The sequence below is a fragment of the Haliotis cracherodii genome, unplaced genomic scaffold (genome assembly GCF_022045235.1).
Source record: "Haliotis cracherodii isolate W230 unplaced genomic scaffold, xgHalCrac1.p SCAF_14, whole genome shotgun sequence".
NCBI classification, from domain to species: Eukaryota; Metazoa; Mollusca; class Gastropoda; order Lepetellida; family Haliotidae; genus Haliotis; species Haliotis cracherodii.
In genome coordinates, this window is record NW_027266269.1 from 1283728 (window position 1) to 1302499 (window position 18772).

The window sequence follows — 18772 nt, forward strand, 5'->3', positions numbered from 1 at the left end:
TTGGAATTTTACTAAAGCCAACTGGGCATTATATGAAGTCCTTTGTTCTAACAAACTAAACCCTGACGTATTTCTTGATGTTCCCGACTCTATACAACTGTTCTCCGATGAACTCACTAAAATAGCTGATGAATGTATTCCGAAGTCCTCCTCAAATCCTCACATACGTAAACCATGGTTCAACATTGATTGCAAACAAGCTAGGAAGGCACGGAAAAAGGCTGAAAAATATTTCCGACGCCATCCAATGGTCCATAATCTCAATAAATTTAAAATTGTTAATGCTAAAACCCGGCGCACTTTCAAACAAAACAAACGTCAATCTTGGCAAAATTATGTATCCAAGATAAATTCACGGACGCCAATGTCCATGGTATGGAACATGATTCAGAAAATAAAAGGTAAGGGTTCTAAGTCAAGCATACACCATCTCAAAGATGGGGATCAATCATTAACTGATACATCAGATATTGCAAATAAACTTGGTGAAACTCTGGCTCAACATTCTTCCTCTTCTAATTATGTCCCTCAATTTCAAAAATTCAAAAAGCTGCAGGAAAAGAAACCTTTACATTTTAATTCAGATAACGGGGAAGATTACAATGAAGTCTTTTCCATTCATGAGCTCAATACAGCACTTGGACAGGCTCATGACACTGCTGCAGGGTCTGATAATATCCATTATCAACTCTTAAAACATTTACCGCAATCCTGTTTGGAAACCCTTTTGATATTATTTGATAAAATCTGGACGTCAAGAGAATTTCCTTCTTCGTGGCGTGAAGCTATCATTGTTCCAATACCTAAACCTGGACGTGACCATACAGTTCCTTCCAATTATCGACCCATTTCATTGACTAGCTGCGTTTGCAAAACCATGGAACGCATGGTCAATAATAGATTAACATGGTACTTGGAATCCAATAACTTAATCACAAATATTCAATGTGGCTTCCGTAAAAATCGCAGTACCATTGACCATTTAGTTCGATTGGAGTCATTCGTTAAGAATGCCCTTATAAACAAACAACATGCAGTGTCTATCTTTTTCGATCTAGAAAAAGCATATGACACTACATGGAAGTATGGTATTTTAAAAGATTTACATGATTTTGGATTGCGAGGCCGTTTGCCTCAATTTATATCCAAGTTTTTAACTGACAGGCAATTTCAAGTCCGCGTGGGTTCAACCCTGTCTGATCATTATAATCAGGATCAGGGTGTCCCACAAGGCAGTATTTTGTCTGTCACTTTGTTTAGTATTAAAATCAACAGTTTAGCAAAGGTTTTAAACGATTCAATTGATGGATCGTTGTTTGTGGATGACTTTAATGTTTCTTGCCGTGGTAGGAACATGCATACGATTGAGAGGCAAATGCAACTGTGTTTAAATAAAATCCAAAAATGGTGTTTAGAAAATGGCTTTAAATTTTCCAAATCTAAAACTAACTGTATTCACTTTTGCAGAAAATATAAACCTCACAAAGACCCTGAACTAATATTAGATAACACCCCCATTAAAGTTGTAAAAGAAGCGAAGTTTTGGGGTATAATTTTTGATCATCATTTAACCTTTTTACCTCATATCAAATACTTAAAGAACAAATGTCTGAAAGCCCTAGATTTGTTAAAAGTTGTCTCTAATTCCAAGTGGGGAGGGGATCAGAAAACCCTCCTCCAGCTATACAGAGCTCTTATACGCTCTAAACTTGATTATGGCTCCATCATTTATGGTGGGGCTTGTAAGAGCAATTTAAAATTATTGGACACTATTCATCACCAAGGCCTGAGGCTTTGTCTTGGAGCCTTCCGAACTTCACCTATTCACAGTTTGTATGTGGAGGCTGATGAGCCATCCCTTCAACAACGACGCATTACATTATGTTTACAGTATATCTCTAAATTATGTTCCACTAAATCAAATCCAGCATATGGCTGTGTTTTTAATCCTCTGTACAAAAATCTCTATAATAAAAAGACATCTCTTATTCCACCACTTGGAATAAGAATACAATCTGATGTTTCTGCTGCCCAAATCAATCTTGACACCATAGCCCCCACTCGGCTGTTCACTTCGCCGCCTTGGCAGTTAATCAAGCCAGAGGTGGACCTGACATTAAGTAAACTAAAAAAATCGGACACAAATCAACTAATTTATCAACAGCAATATAATGAATTACGTAACACGTATGATACTCACAGATCTATATTTACAGATGGATCCAAGGATGATGACGCTGTTGCCAGCGCAACCGTCATTGGATCCAGGACTATCTCAACCAGATTACCAGATAAATGTTCTATTTTCACAGCGGAGGCAAATGCTATTTTAACAGCTCTAAAATATATCCACAGCCAAACTAAATATAAACAGTTCATTATTTTTTCAGACTCTCTTTCTTGCATTCAAGCTATTAAAAACATGTCTTCCACGCATCCACTTTTAATGGAAATTGTTGAACTGTTTACTGATCTTGCTACTGGCCAATACGACATCGTTTTCTGTTGGTTACCTAGCCATGTTGGAATCACTGGTAACACGATGGCTGATGCTGCTGCAAAAGCAGCTCTCAACAAATCTGTGACACCACTTCTTCTTCCCTACAGTGATTATAAACCCGTGATAAGATCTTACATCCGTGATCTAATGCAAAAGAAGTGGGACACTCAAGTAGGTATCAATAAATTACATGAAATTAAACCAACTATCGGTTACACCTACTTGGGCTGTCAGTCCAGATTTGAGGAGGTCATAATGCGACGATGTCGTATTGGCCACAGTAGATATACACATGAGTATATATTAAAAGGTGAGGATCCTCCGTTTTGTGTCCCTTGTGATGAAAGAATCACAGTCAAGCATGTCCTGCTTGACTGCATTGATTTTTCCATCACAAGGGATAACTATTTCCAGGTCAAAACTATTAAGGATCTTTTTAATACTATAAGTACTCATTTAGTTATTGTTTTTTTAAAAGAAATTGAACTGTATCATAAATTCTGTTAATCTGTTTTGTGTATAATAACTTTTTTAAAATTAGTAGAATGAATTTATATCTGAGATTGTTAGTGGCAGTATCCTTGAAGGGGGTTAAAGTACTGTAAAATTATTGTCCCCCTGAGAGGGTATCGTAAGTCCCTGTCATTCACGGAATATTTCCATTTACTACGCTTTTAAACGTAGAATTTCTGTCATTTTAATTGTGGCTAAAATTATGTACACTCGCCAGCGACTGAAGGGATGATGTAAATCCTGCTAGGGTCCATGCAGGTAGCAAAGGTACTGTAAGTCCCCATGGTCCCTAGTATGGTGATCTACCTTCAGTTGCTGGCGATCTATAGCCTGTTTTTAAAATGTAATGTATATGATAGTGCTATTGATTTTATTATTACATACTAGTTTTAAATTGTATTGCTGTGATACGTTTAGTTGTTTTACTGTCCCTCGTTGGCAGGTTTTTACATACGTTTCATTATATGTATTATATTTAACTTTTGATAGTCACGATATGGCTGAAATATTGCCGATGTGACTTAAAATTTTAACTCACTCACTCACTCACTCACCATGAATGCCCTACTTATTTATCACTTTGATGACCAGCGCCAGGTATAGTATATGTGCTGATGTGTATGTATGTTTGCATCAGTTGTAAGCTAAAACCTATACCACACGGGATTCTATGTTTACTTTAATTATTGCATGCCCCATACAGCCCACGTTGTATTTGTGTCTACATTCAAGTGATACTACATTATGACATCAAATTTAATTTCCGTGTTTTCTGCGTGTAATTGTTCGTATTTATTATAGGTCTACATAAACACATTGTGTGATTCCGTTGAATTTAATTTCGAAACTAATGTCATTGTTGGTCGGCGGGTCCAAATGCGGATGTATATCAGGGACAATTTTTGCCTGACCAATACAGTACACGTCCATCCGTCAGCAGGGCTGTGCTTCTAAAACACTGTTACCTGGAGAGAAACTGTGCTATGTCATATACTGACACTGAACTATAAGTGCACACACAGTAACCTCACCAAAATGCTTGACTGTAAACGAACTCGTATTTTGCAAGGGCGAACATTTACAAAAGAGAACTGTTGAACATTATGTTATATTACAAAAACAATGTTACATGGGATTTGTGTGGCTACATATATTTTCACGACCAAAGATTGGCTTTGAACATACGTTTAAAAACTCTGGCCCATAAAAGGTAATTTCCTCTCATTGACCAAGCAAGTGGTTTGAAACACCATGTCGCCTGTTGTGGAGAAATAATTTCCTCCACAAACCCCTATAGCTAGTGTGTTTCAATGAAGGAAGTTATAACATCCTCACTTCCAAGCTTCACAGTCACAAGACACAGTCAGACGTTGCACACTGAGATCCCGGGGAAGTGGAGCTCGGCCAACAGCACAACAACAGCAAGTATACTGCTATACTCATTGCATCAACGTGTGTTTCTAACCAAGTGGGCATTTCGTGTTGTTTTGTTATAAGGGGAGGTGGAGCTCGGCCAACAGCACAACAACAGCAAGTATACTGCTTTACTCATTACACTAACGTGTGTTTCTAACCAAGTGGGCATTTCGTGTTGTTTTGTTATAAGGGGAGGTGGAGCTCGCCCGCTAACAACAGCAAGTATACTGCTATACTCATTACACTAACGTGTGTTTCTAACCAAGTGGGCATTTCGTGTTGTTTTGTTATAAGGGGAGGTGGAGCTCGCCCGCTAACAACAGCAAGTATACTGCTATACTCATTACACTAACGTGTGTTTCTAACCAAGTGAGCATTTCGTGTTGTTTTGTCAAAGGGGAGGTGGAGCTCGGCCGCTAACAACAGCAAGTATACTGCTATACTCATTGCACGAACGTGTGTTTCTAACCAAGTGGGCATTTCATGTTGTTTTGTTATAAGCGGAGGTGGAGCTCGGCCGCTAACAACAGCAAGTATACTGCTATACTCATTGCACGAACGTGTGTTTCTAACCAAGTGGGCATTTCGTGTTGTTTTGTTATAAGGGGAGGTGGAGCTCGCCCGCTAACAACAGCAAGTATACTGCTATACTCATTACACTAACGTGTGTTTCTAACCAAGTGGGCATTTCGTGTTGTTTTGTTATAAGGGGAGGTGGAGCTCGCCCGCTAACAACAGCAAGTATACTGCTATACTCATTACACTAACGTGTGTTTCTAACCAAGTGAGCATTTCGTGTTGTTTTGTCAAAGGGGAGGTGGAGCTCGACCGCTAACAACAGCAAGTATACTGCTATACTCATTGCACGAACGTGTGTTTCTAACCAAGTGGGCATTTCATGTTGTTTTGTTATAAGCGGAGGTGGAGCTCGGCCGCTAACAACAGCAAGTATACTGCTATACTCATTGCACGAACGTGTGTTTCTAACCAAGTGGGCATTTCGTGTTGTTTTGTTATAAGGGGAGGTGGAGCTCGGCTGCTAACAACATCAAGTATACTGCTTTACTCATTACACTAACATGTGTTTCTAACCAAGTGGGCATTTCGTGTTGTTTTGTTATAAGGGGAGGTGGAGCTCGGCCGCTAACAACAGCAAGTATACTGCTATACTCATTACACTAACGTGTGTTTCTAACCAAGTGAGCATTTCGTGTTGTTTTGTTATAAGGGGAGGTGGAGCTCGGCCGCTAACAACAGCAAGTATACTGCTATACTCATTGCACGAACGTGTGTTTCTAACCAAGTGGGCATTTCGAGTTGTTTTGTTATAAAAAGTAAGGGTAATGGAACAAGCTCAGATGTATATCAACATTCTGTGATTTGTGACAGAACTATCACATGCACGTCTTACCGAACAACTATATGTATCTTATATTTATTGTATACGTTTTGTTTCAGGTGATATGGCACCGATGACAATTCTGTGCGTAGTTTGCATAATGGTGTACACTCGTGGTAAAGACATTATGAATATTTCCTTTATGATAGATTTTATTATTTCAGCTTTCTAGACTTCTGACATGTAATGCATTTATATCTGTAACATGCACTGCTCTATAGATAACATCACTCCTCCTTGTATCATGATCAGCTGTAGTTACTGAGGATGTCATATCGTCAATCACAAGGGCCAGTTTTAATTATTTAACAGAATACATTTACACATTGTATACATATATTTTTGGCTTTTTAACGCTTTTTTGCAGAAACGTGCTTCAGTTATATACATTTTTGCCATCATTTTCAGCTGCCAAATGCAAAGGATACCAACACTGTTCAGAGTGTGACAGCACCACAGGACATTGCATCTCTGAGTGTGAACCTGGGTATTTTGATCAGAAGTGCAGTTATATTTGCAACAAAAAATGTCGAAACAAGCAATGCAAACTTTTAATAAATGGCAATGATAATTGCACTGAGGTTTGTGTCCCGGGATACCAAGTTCTGGGGTGTAGCAGGCCATGTTACAACCCAGGAGGTGTTTGTACAGTATGTCCAGGTGGATGTGATGGAGAATATTGTCAGCTGAGCTCCTCCTGTGTGTCTGGGTGTGTAGACTTCTACTATGGGTCTGGCTGCAAGACATGTCACAGAGGATGTAAGGCATGCAACAGAATAACAGAAACATGCACAGAATGTCATCCTTCATTTCCCGGTCCGAACTGTGAACAGGAGACGAACACTAACAGAGGTTGTGAAGGTGGTTGTGTACCTGGACATATAGACAGAGACTGCAAACATTGTTCTGACAAATGTCTCAATAAGACCTCTCGCCCAAAGAACGAACCCTTTGATAAACGATGTAATCCAGGATTCTATGGTGAAAACTGCAACAAGACATGTGGTGTGTGTATTGAAGGAGACTGTGATCAGATGACAGGGATGTGCTTCCGAGGGTGTAACAGGACCACACATGGATGTGAACCTTCCTGCAGAGTCAAGTGTACTTTAGCTGAATGTACAACATGTCCACAAGGTGAATATAATGTCTTTGCATTGATAGAAATAGAGGGGAGATCCCGCATAACCAATGAATTAATCTACATGTCAAACTGTGATGCAGGTGCAAGGCTTCTGCTGTCCATTCCCTGTTCTGTGTTGATACATGAATGGACTGGAATCACCCATCTATGTTGTACTTGAACAGGTTAGACTTGAGCGTGTGAATCACTGATAACGTCTCTACCCTCATTAAACACTTTCATCGCTGTAGTTGATGTCAACACAACGTTAACACAGGACATATTCAAAATGAACATTTATTGGTTCTTGTTTTGTTTGTATGTAGATCAAGAGAAGAGTGATGACCGGGATCTCCATCAGTCCATCAACATGGGGCTGTTGACAGTGTTGTGCCTCTTTGTGTTCTGCATCATGATCACCGTTTGCGTCTGTTACTGCCGAATTATGGCCTCACAGCGGTAAGGTATCATTCATTCATTCATTCACTTGACTTAGTGCAATTATTCAATAGTATAGGAAGTCATTTTAATCGTTCATCCATATAAGTGTTCGTAGTATCAACTTATCATGTGACATCGATATATGTGGCGTTTTGGGCAATTTGTAGAGAGAGTCCAGGCGAGGAGGCTGTTGAATACCGAGATGAACCGACCAGAGAGAGGCTAACATCGATTTTTATAAGACGTAGACGAGAGTGACATGAGGAAAGTGATCGTCTTCCTGTAGATCTTGACAGGGACACAGCTTAGACTATGGAATGTAGACGAGAGTGACATGGGTGTAATGATAGCCTTCATGTAAACGTGATGTGAGGTGAGATGGAATCGGGTTTGACATCACGTTCAAGATTATTGCAGTTATTTCACAACGGGAAAGCAAAGGTATGAGTGTGCTTGCTTGAAGATGTAGAAGTCCTTGTTGTAGCCCCTGTATGTCCATCGTCGGCAAAAGAAACTGCAAGTGCCATCTTTTCCAATGTATTTTGGTATGACGCAGGCGGACAATCTCCGGACAGACGCTATAACCACCAGACCATTAGAACGGCTCTCCCTGTATAGGTTGATGAGGACACAGCACAATAACTACAGTGTAACCTACAGTGTACACAAGACACGGGACATGGAGCCAAGTGACAGTCTTCCAGAAGAAGTTAATAAGGACACAGCAGAAGCAATATGAGGAAGACATGTGACATTGAGACAGTGACAGTTCTCTAGCACAGGCGCCTTGAATTTTGGGAGAATGATATATGTCACTGCCGGTCTTATTTCATATAATTTAAACAGGTTTGTCCTCTTTAATATCACTATCCACTCAACCGTCATTATATCATATTATTTTATTTTCATGACTCCACTTTTGCTTCTAGAAATAAAACACAATTCACAAAACAGTTGTTTTCGTTTCCATGACAACTGAAATGCATGTTTACACATATCACATGAACCTATCGCCGATAAATGTTCTCACCGTCTCTGTCATTCTTTGAACATATTACAGTTGAATAGCATTCCTCTTCTTTCACTGCAATTATTAGGAATGAAAAACGGCGATAGAAACTATTGTTGATGTGAACAGTTTTTCAGTTGTCCGGGTCATGTTTTGTAATGTTATAAATAGAGTGAACAGATCTATAACTGTTCTCACTGTAACAATCAGGAATAACAACCAATGGTAGACAATACATTTGCTGTACGTAGAGTTGACAGTTTACAAGGTTGCATTATAAATAGATGTGCAGTGTCATATGTACATGTAAAGTAAGCTGTTCTGTCTATCATAAAACAAACGTAATTTGCTATTCGCCAGGTAAAAATATAACAGTCGGGACACAAAAACTAAATAGTCATCCACCCACTTTCAAATGTAATATTTTATTTGATGGGTAAAATCGGTTTATTTATACCCGAGGAGCATGTCATATTTGCATATAATGGTACACTGTATGAAATGGGTTGAATTTGGATCTTGTATGTTAAGCTGTCAGACACCAATCTATATGTAGCGAGAGACATGAGGCATGATAGATTATGTAGTTGTGCATCGGAAATAATGTTACATACACCAATCTATATGTAGTGAGAGACATGAGGCATAATATATTATGTAGTTGTGCATCGGAAATAATGTTACATACACCAGTCTGTATGTAGTGAGATACATGAGGCATGATATATTATGTAGTTGTACATCGGGAATAGTGTTACATGCACCAATCTATATGTAGTGAGAGACATGAGGCATTATATATTATGTAGTTGTGCATCGGGAATAGTATTACATACAGTCCTGGTTATATCAGCCAGTTTGTGTGTGTAACTGTTCTACATATGATTTACAGCATAAAGCACAGTGGCTTAATTATAAAGCACAGTTTTGACACAACTGTAAGTACTATCAGCTAAGGAGTAGTTATACACTACTTTCAGAAACAAGCTTATTCCTTGTGAGAGGTAGTCGTGCAGAAAACCGTTTTCCTCCAAAAGAGAATTGTCACCTTATAAATTAAATATGTTAAGTAGTGAGTTTAAATTTAACGTCACATTAGCAATAATTCAGCCATATCGCGACAGGATGAAGTTAAATATTGACAACAAATATATTTAGTCTGTATAACAACCTGTCGCCGAAGGACAGTAAACTACAACACTATCACATATCTAAGTTATGTTGGAGGACCTGTAAAATAATAAACTATCATTCAACAGCACAATATAAAAACGGGCTATAAGACTGTCATGATCAGGAATCATGTTAGGCCACTATACCAGGGACCGTGGGGATTTACGATACTTCTGCTGCCTGCATGGTTCCCCAGCAGGGTTTTCACCATCACTTCAGCTGCTGGCGATTATGCGCAATTTTAGCGAACAAATAAAATTTACAAATCCAGTGCGATTATAACTATGGTACGAATAACCTACTTTGAAGGGTATGGTCTTACCCACTCGGGGGGCACAGCATTTGTACAGCTCAACCACTGTCAATAATTATACACTATCAATTTATAAGAAAGACCTATGAACATATGTATGTCTAAAAACGCTAATTAAATGAGAACTCATATTGTAAGAAATATCCTTTAGCGACGAAACTTTGAAATCTGTATCCCTTGTGGTGGAAAATTCAGGGCATAGAAGCAGGACATGCCAGATCGTTAATATTATGAGAAAACCCCTCGATGAGTCGCTAAGTCAGTGCGTCTGTGTCAAGGAAGTAACAGCTGATGCAATTGTCTGTTTTATCAGTTTGAGTTGTGATTGATTGCTCCTTAGTTCATGACATTTGTCACCATGCAGGGAGTGTGTGTATGTTGTACTAGGTGATTGGTGAGATGAATGTTAAGACATATTATAATACATTACGTTGTCTTTATTCAACATATATTCAGCATATCAATGTATGCTGACGTGTGTGAAACAAAACAGGAACTTGAAATTTCATTTATTTAGATTTGGTTTCACAACTCGGTAACCCCCGTCTTTCCCGAGAGAAGGTAGACGACATAGCACGCGATGTTGGTTATATCCGTTTCCACAGCAACGATAGCGTCATTAGCAGGACACTCGCTCTACGGTCGCCAACATCTATCACTCATCTTGTAATCCTCTGCCATGGATACTTACTCATATGTATTGGACATAGTAGTTGTGTTATTTATGCAACAAACACATGCATGATATAGAACCTTAGTCATTCATGTCGTTTTATTCCGGCCTCCCTGCAGACGTTTGTTCCTTCTCAGTAACCATCAGCCCGTATTGAAGATGCTAGCAATGGGTGGTTCCCACAATAGTGTCAGGATTTCAATACAACTATCGTACTCCTTTATGTATACTGTTACGATCAAAGTTGATGCAATCTACACAGCCCTGCCTTCTTCCCTTGCGAAATTATTTTACCTTTACAAGGAAAGTTTGTTGTGTCTTTGTTTCTTATTTAACGCCGTACTCAGCAATATTCCATCTGTATCACCGCGGTCTGTGAATAATCGATTATCGACCAGTTAAATTCAGTTATTGACATCATCAGCATTGATCTACGGAATTTAGATTCACTGACACGCATCAACGAAGTCAGCGCGCCTGACAACTCCATCTCTAACGACAAGCTTGTGTACCAGGAAGTAGCGTTTTTCTGTTACAAAGCGTGTGTTGCAAGATTTACAACACTTCAGTTGTGTACGTAACATACACCAGAAAATCAATCAGGAGATGGTAACAGTACACTGGAACGTCATCGGTTGCTCACATACATGCAAACTGATTCTAATTTCTCTGAAAATTACAGCACATCTGCTTGATATGTGAGCCATGCCTTTAGTTAGTGTATGTGTTTGTTGTTTAACGTCTTTAGTAGTATTTTAATACTCAAGTTGAAACATATGATTATGGGTTATGATACTTACAATCAGGTCCTACTCTCTGACGTATAACAACTAGAGCAAATTAGATACATTTTACAAAGTTGATATTAATTTTGCTAGCCGGGTATTGGATCTTTTAATCAAACTGTTTTGTTTATACATGAAACTACTGATTTGTTAGCGTATATACCACCTCGTTATAACGAGAAAAATTAAATGTACCCATGTCTGATTCTAGGTGATATTTCAACATGAATTTAGAAACGACCAATTAAATATGTTGTTACATGAATCCACCCTATAAATGTTCACACTTGATGTGTGTACGAGATTTAAGTCCCTAAACCTGACCCTTCCACATGAACTGCGATTATGGCTACGTAACTTATTATTATCAGTGTTTTAATATTGTTGCAACATTGTTGTAACATTGTTTTACACACATACAAACATATAATGTAGCTACGGTTGTGTTTAGTGGCTCGGTCTTGTGGTCAGGAATTCACAAACAGAAGTGTTCCGTCACAGCAGGAATCTGATATCACCAGATTTGTGAGTCACCAAGTTTCTTCTCCCAACCCGACGACGTGAAAGAGGACATCCTTACCATATGCAAATAGGGTTTTTTAGCGTGTATGTGAACTGATTATGAGCAAGTGAACTGATTTCATTTAATATATATATAATATCCTCGGTAAACTTGAAAATATAAACTTGTCGTATTTCACACATCACAAATCACATGCCACATTTCAAATACCATAATTCACATGCCACTTTTCAAATACCAGATATCACATGCCGTATTTTAAGCATATCATGCCACATGAAGGACGCATTTTTCATATCACATGACAAATGACAAATGTCTCATGCCACATATCACATGGCATGTGTCTCATGCCAAGTGAGAATATCACACCCAACGTGACACCTGCCATACATATCGTATACCCCATATTATATACCACATGCCAATTGCCACATATCTCATGACACATGTCTCATACCATGTCAGATGATACTTGGGACATGTCAACGGACGAATGTTATGTGCCACGTGACAGAATAACCACATGACACATGACACAAGAAACATACACCATATCACGTTCCACATGACATAACACATGACACCTACTAAATAACACGTCGCACGGCACTTATATATCGCATGCCACATTTCACATACCAGATACCACATGCCACATTTAAAATATCACATATCACATGCCGCATTTCATATTTCATATTTCATATTTCACATATCACATATCATATGTCACATGTCACATGCCACATATCACATATCACATGCCGCTTGCCACATGCCGTATTTCACATATCACATATCACATGCCGCATTTCACATATCACATATCACATATCACATGCCACATCTCAAATACCAGATACCACCTGCCGTATTTCACATATCCTATATCACATGCCACATTTCACATATCACATATCACATATCACATAGCACATGCCACATCTCAAATACCTGATACCACATGCCGTATTTCACATATCACATATCAAATGCCACATTTCACATATCACATATCACATTCAACATCTCACATACCTGATACCGCATGCCGTATTTCACATATCACATTCCACATCTCAAATATCTGATACCGCATGCCGTATTTCACATATTACATAAAACATGCCACATTTCACATATCACACATCACATTCAACATATCACATACCTGATACCGCATGCCGTATTTCACATATCACATGTAACATGCCACATTTCACATATCACATATCACATGCCACATCTCAAAAGACAGATACCACATGCCGTATTTCACATATCACATATAACATGCCACATTTTAAATACCAAATATCTCATGCAACAATTTACACGTCACATATCATATGACACATTTCACGTATCACATACGTCGCACCTCATATGCCACAGATAAAGTGTGATAAAACTCGCTGACCTGGTTCCTTACATATCATCGTTTCCCAATGTCATGGATTGATATGCATGATGTAATCACAGGTTTTGCCCGGTTCAGACTCGTCTATGTACAGATCACCGTCATGGAGGTGCAATATTGACGGGTGTGACGTTAAACAGCCAACACATGATATACTTCATTTGATATTTTAACCGTGCTCTGACATTGTTCCTCAATGACGAATTTGAGTGGTTAGTAAACCTTTAAATACAAACACGGACATGTCGATCGCATGAGTTTATTCAAATGCAGTTGATTTTTCGATAAAAGCGTGTGGTAAGATTTCCTTGTAAATAAGGAATTAAAAAGTGAATCCAACTAATTCGATGAAATTTCAAGTCTCACAAATAAGCTCGGGCAACGAACAAACTACGCTGTATGTTTTCTCCCACCCAGGTGCTATCCGGGATTCAAGTAAGTAGCATTACATCCAGCTGTGTCTTATTCCCATAGTGTGGCAGGAACATGTTTGTTATCTTAGCTAACAATAGCATGCAATGTTTATTGTATATATTCATGATCACATATTTTTCCTCAGAACAAGTATGATCGAGTTCATTGATGTCTCTTGTTTCCGCACAAGGTGAGAATGACAGAGGATAGTTCACCTTAATAAACCTACAGTAGGCTTTGATGTAATGTTGGTAGGATGTATCACACATCAACAGTGACGGCAATATGAGTCAGTCGTTTCCGTTTCATTTTTTCTAAGTGTCTCTATCAAAACAAGACAAGTTTGACGTTGACATTTTTCAGATGTCGACATATCTTATCCATTATATAATATACTTGAATGTATCGTGCATACTAACACAAGTGTTTAAATTCAGTTCTCAGCGATGAATACAAGTTCCGTTTCTCCTGCCCCACCATGCAAGGAAAACCAACGTTGTTCACAGTGTGACAGCACGACGGGATATTGCCTCGAGTGTACTGCTGGGTATTTTGATACGAGATGCAGTTCTGTTTGCAATAAGAATTGTTTGAAAAGGAAATGCACACTTTCAAGCAACGGCAATGGCAACTGTACTGACGGTTGCGTATCTGGATACCAGGGTACCTACTGCGAAATACCATACAACATACCATGTGACAATCCAGGATGTAACTGTACAGCATGTCCGAGTGGGTGTGATGGAGGATATTGTCAGCTGGGCTCCTCCTGTGTGTCTGGATGTGTAGACTCCTACTACGGGACTGGCTGTAAGACGTGTTCAAGTAGGTGCAAGTCCTGCAACAGGACGGCAGGAGAATGTACTGAGTGTCACGCTCCATATGTTGGTCTGAAGTGTGAATGTCCACCCTGCAATGGAACTTATGAAGATTGTGAAATGGGAGGCTGTAAACACGCATCGTGTGAGTATGTCTGTGATGAACAATGTGTGCTAAGCTTTGATATAAATGAGGGTAAACGTTCCTAATAACCCTTCACCTATGAAGGATCCTTGAAAAATATTCATTTCATCCAAGATGTTACTCCTTCTGTAGCTCTAAACATGTAAGATGTGAGGTGAGGTGAAATGGGGTTTAACGTCGCGTACAATACACACGTGTCTGTGTGTATGTGCGTGTGTGTGTGTGTGTGTGTGTGTGTGTGTGTGTGTGTGGCTGCTTGTACAAGACCGGACTAGAGCCAATTTATAGTGGTAGCTCACTGAGATACCATGTCGCAGTTTAACATGAATACTCCACTCAGACACAGTATACTGACTCCGAACCGACCAGTCCTTGTGTAAGCCCCTTAATGCCGAGCGCCAGACAGGGTAACAGCAAGTACCATATTTTAACGTCTTTTGGTATGACGCTGCTGGGGATCGAACTCCGGACCTTCCGCTCTCCTGGCGGACGCTCTACCACTAGACCACGGAGGCGGTAAACATGTAAGATACGTGGCTACCTGGGATTGTATGCATGGTTGTATACCTGGATGTTACGGTAAAACTACTACCATACTTGTGAAGTCTATCTGAATGTTGTTTCTCATCAGATGACAGGAACGTGTACAAGGACACTACGTAGGCGTACATTTCCCTCATATAGACACCTTGCTAATAGATGAATTTTGTGAAAACGCTAAATCCTCAGTTTCTAAAGTCACACTTGTAAAACTGCTTAACTCAGTTACTTGCTCAATACAGTACTTCACTATGCATGTGTCCCCGGCAACGTATGCTTGAAGTAAGGACGCCTAAATAGATCGGGATGTCAGTCTCGAAAGCCAGTCTGTCATGGTACACAGAAAGTTGCACATAATAAATCACTCGATTGCTTAGCCCAGACTCGATTGCGTGCAGGCCGTCGTTTTACAACGGGAGCATTGCTCAGAGCGACGTTAAAAAACACACCACACAGGCACATTATCTACATGTGTGCCACGCACATGTGTAAAGTACCTTAATATTTTACAATGTATACTTTTTTCCTGGCGCTGTATGACCATGTTCTTTATTAAGGTGAACCTGATATATTCGCTATTTATTTGCTCAAGGACATGAAACAAGAGCTGATCTAGTGTGCATGACACTAATGACTAGTTCATTAAACATGTTTAAATATTTAGTCGCTCGTCTTTTTGCTAGATGGGAATGACGATCAGAAGACAGGCAGTGTGCTGACTTGGCTGTTGGCATCACTGCTACTCCCTGTATCGGGCATCTTGCTGACACTCTGTCTCTGTTACTGCAAGCGTTTCCCCAAACAAAGGTGAGTTTGTCGCAGTGTTATGGTAACAGTCACTACACGACCCCTGTAGTGTGCAGTATGTTTATTGTACTTGGGGCTAAACAATTGACTCATGCTTCAAACCATACTTACTATTCACACCAATATGACTTATTTTGGAGTTTTGTCATGATATGCTAGTAATTCATACACGTCAAAACTTCATTTTTCCACTGATCAAATCAACGTAATTTAGTTAAAATGTTCAATGGAGGAAATTGTTATCTCATTGTCAATAGAAGACAGTTAACTCCCCTACGGGGTTATTATTGCGCAATATTCACTTGAGGTTAATGTTTGTGTGTTTGTTGTTTAATGCCGAAGTCAAAAGTATTCCAGCTATATGACGGCGGTCTGATAATAACCGAGTCTCGACCAGAAAATCCGGTGATTGACATCATGAGCATCGATCAACGCAATTGGGATACGATGACATGCATCAACCAAGTCAGCGAGACTGACCACCTGATCCCGTTAGTCGCCTCTTACGACAAGCATAGTCAAGCATGGGTAGCTGGAAGATCTATTGAATTGATTATGACTATGTACATTTAAATAAGCACCATGTACGTTAGTATCAGTAGTTGCTGATATGATTACGAGAAGAGATTTGGAACCAACATGCATCATAGTATACCACAAGGTGGGGGAAAGGTCGATCCTTTTCTGAGAGAAGCAGGATCGGTTGCTAGCTTCGATGATTCCCAAAACTTTAATCACTGATGTTCTTGAATGTGTAAATCAATACTGGAATATCTGTCTAACGTATATGATTGCAGATTTAGTGAACGTTTCGACGCTTTTTAACAGATCAGAAATGTAAGATCATGCTTCTAGTGAGGATTGGTTGGTTCGTTTGTTGTTTAATATTCCAGCTTTATGACGGCGGTCTGTAAAACATCTAGTCTGGACCAGACAATCCAGTGATTAATATCATGAGCATCGATCCATGCAATTTGGATCAATGACATGCATCAATCAAGTCAGCGAGCCTGGCCACCCAATACCGTTAGTCGCTTCTTATGACAAGCTTAGTCGCCTTTTATGGCAAAATGGGTTGCTGAAGACCTATTCTACCCCGAATCTTCGCGGGTATCTGGTGACCAAAACGATAATAGGTAATGTACGCATGAGAAAATGCAGTATATGCACAAAGATCCTAAATATATACATATATCTATGTTGCAGGGAACAGGAGGAGCACCAGGATCAGATGCAGCAAGATGAGGTGGAGTATCTGCAGTACTTACCTACAGTACAGGGAGATACACTTAATACTAACCGTCATTCGAATCATGCCTATTATGACGTTATCGATGGCGAGAAGGGTCCCGCCATTGTGTTCCTGTGACCGCTGATTATATGAAACCTCTTTTATGTTGTATGACTTATCTAAACACAACTGTTCACTGTCTATTGAGCTATCAATTCTACTTTTTTCAAGCGCCAGGTCGCGCTAGTTGTTGATGGCGTTGCTTTGTCGGTTTTATCAATGGTGATCTTCTGTTTGTTATTCCGCCTTCATTTAGCTGACTCTGTTCCCAAAGTATACGGCACTATACTACAACAGCAACGTTAAAAACGTGTGACGTATATATGGTGAGCTTCACACCGATGATGATACAATGAACGTTGATGCCACTACCCTATACAATATACGTCTTTACTACCATCTGATAATACGTGTGTCTATCAGCAATGTTTATATGAAACCAAAGTCGTTGTTATCATTAAACGTGTATAGAATGCTATTTGTATTGTGTTAACAAGTGTCACAGTCACGAAAGACGAGCAGCATCATGGCTGCAGCACCTTGCTGAAAGTAAACTTGTGTCGGTTCGGGTCAGTGATGTGTCTGTTTGTACTAATATGCCTTAAATTTGCAAAAAGTGCACACTAAGTTTTAATTTTCTGAAAAGGTTGACCAAAATCAGGTGTGATATATTTGTACATTATAGTATTAAACATTCTACACTGTACACATGCTGCTGTTTGTTATTATTTCTCTTTAAACTTTGATGAAAAACAGGTGTATCAATTAAACCAACACAACTAATGTAGCTGCTGTGTGGTACGTCTATTTACTAGTTTTAAAGGGTGATTTGACGAACAAAGTAACTTAAGAATATAATACACTCCAATGTATTATAGCCCTATATGGGTTGGAAGTTCATTCTGGAACTATTCGGCATAGTCTTCAACGATGTTCCTTATAGTGTAATACATTGCACATGGTGTACAGACATTGACACAACCATGTCTGGATGCAGGTCTGCTCTCGTATATGTTCCTGTATAATTTTACAAAAATGGTTGATGCGAGTCTGCAACAGAATATCCAGTGGTTGACATCATGAACATCGGTCCAAGCTATTTGTAACAATGACACGCTTCTACCAAATCACCAAACATGATAATTAGATCCCGTTAGTCGCCTCCTCCGAAAAGCATGGGTTCCTTAGACCCATTCGAACACTTATGTTCACGACTGGCTTTAACGATGAGCAATTAGATTGTCTTTATTTCTTTGCTTGTTGATTAACCCAGCACTTAGCAATATACCTGTTATATGGCGATGGTCTGGAAACAATCGGGTCTGGACCAGACAATCCAGTGATTGACAACATGAGCATCGATCTACGCAATTGGAATACAATGACATGCATCAACAAGTCAGCGAAACTGACCACCCGATCCTGTTTCGCCTTATTACGGCAAGCATGTGTTGCTGAAGATCTAT

The 18772-nt window shown here is 39.4% G+C and overlaps 1 protein-coding gene across 1 annotated transcript; it reads left to right on the top strand.

The window, feature by feature from the left end:
* Positions 1-4323: 4323 nt before the first annotated feature.
* On the top strand, positions 4324-17870 carry LOC139460924 (scavenger receptor class F member 1-like). Its single transcript, XM_071242401.1, has 5 exons — positions 4324-4423; positions 5888-5944; positions 6237-6965; positions 15892-16015; positions 17222-17870. The coding sequence occupies exons 1-5, from the start codon at positions 4324-4326 to the stop codon at positions 17382-17384; spliced, it is 1173 nt and encodes a 390-aa protein (XP_071098502.1). The 3' UTR covers positions 17385-17870.
* The last annotated feature ends 902 nt before the right edge of the window (positions 17871-18772 follow it).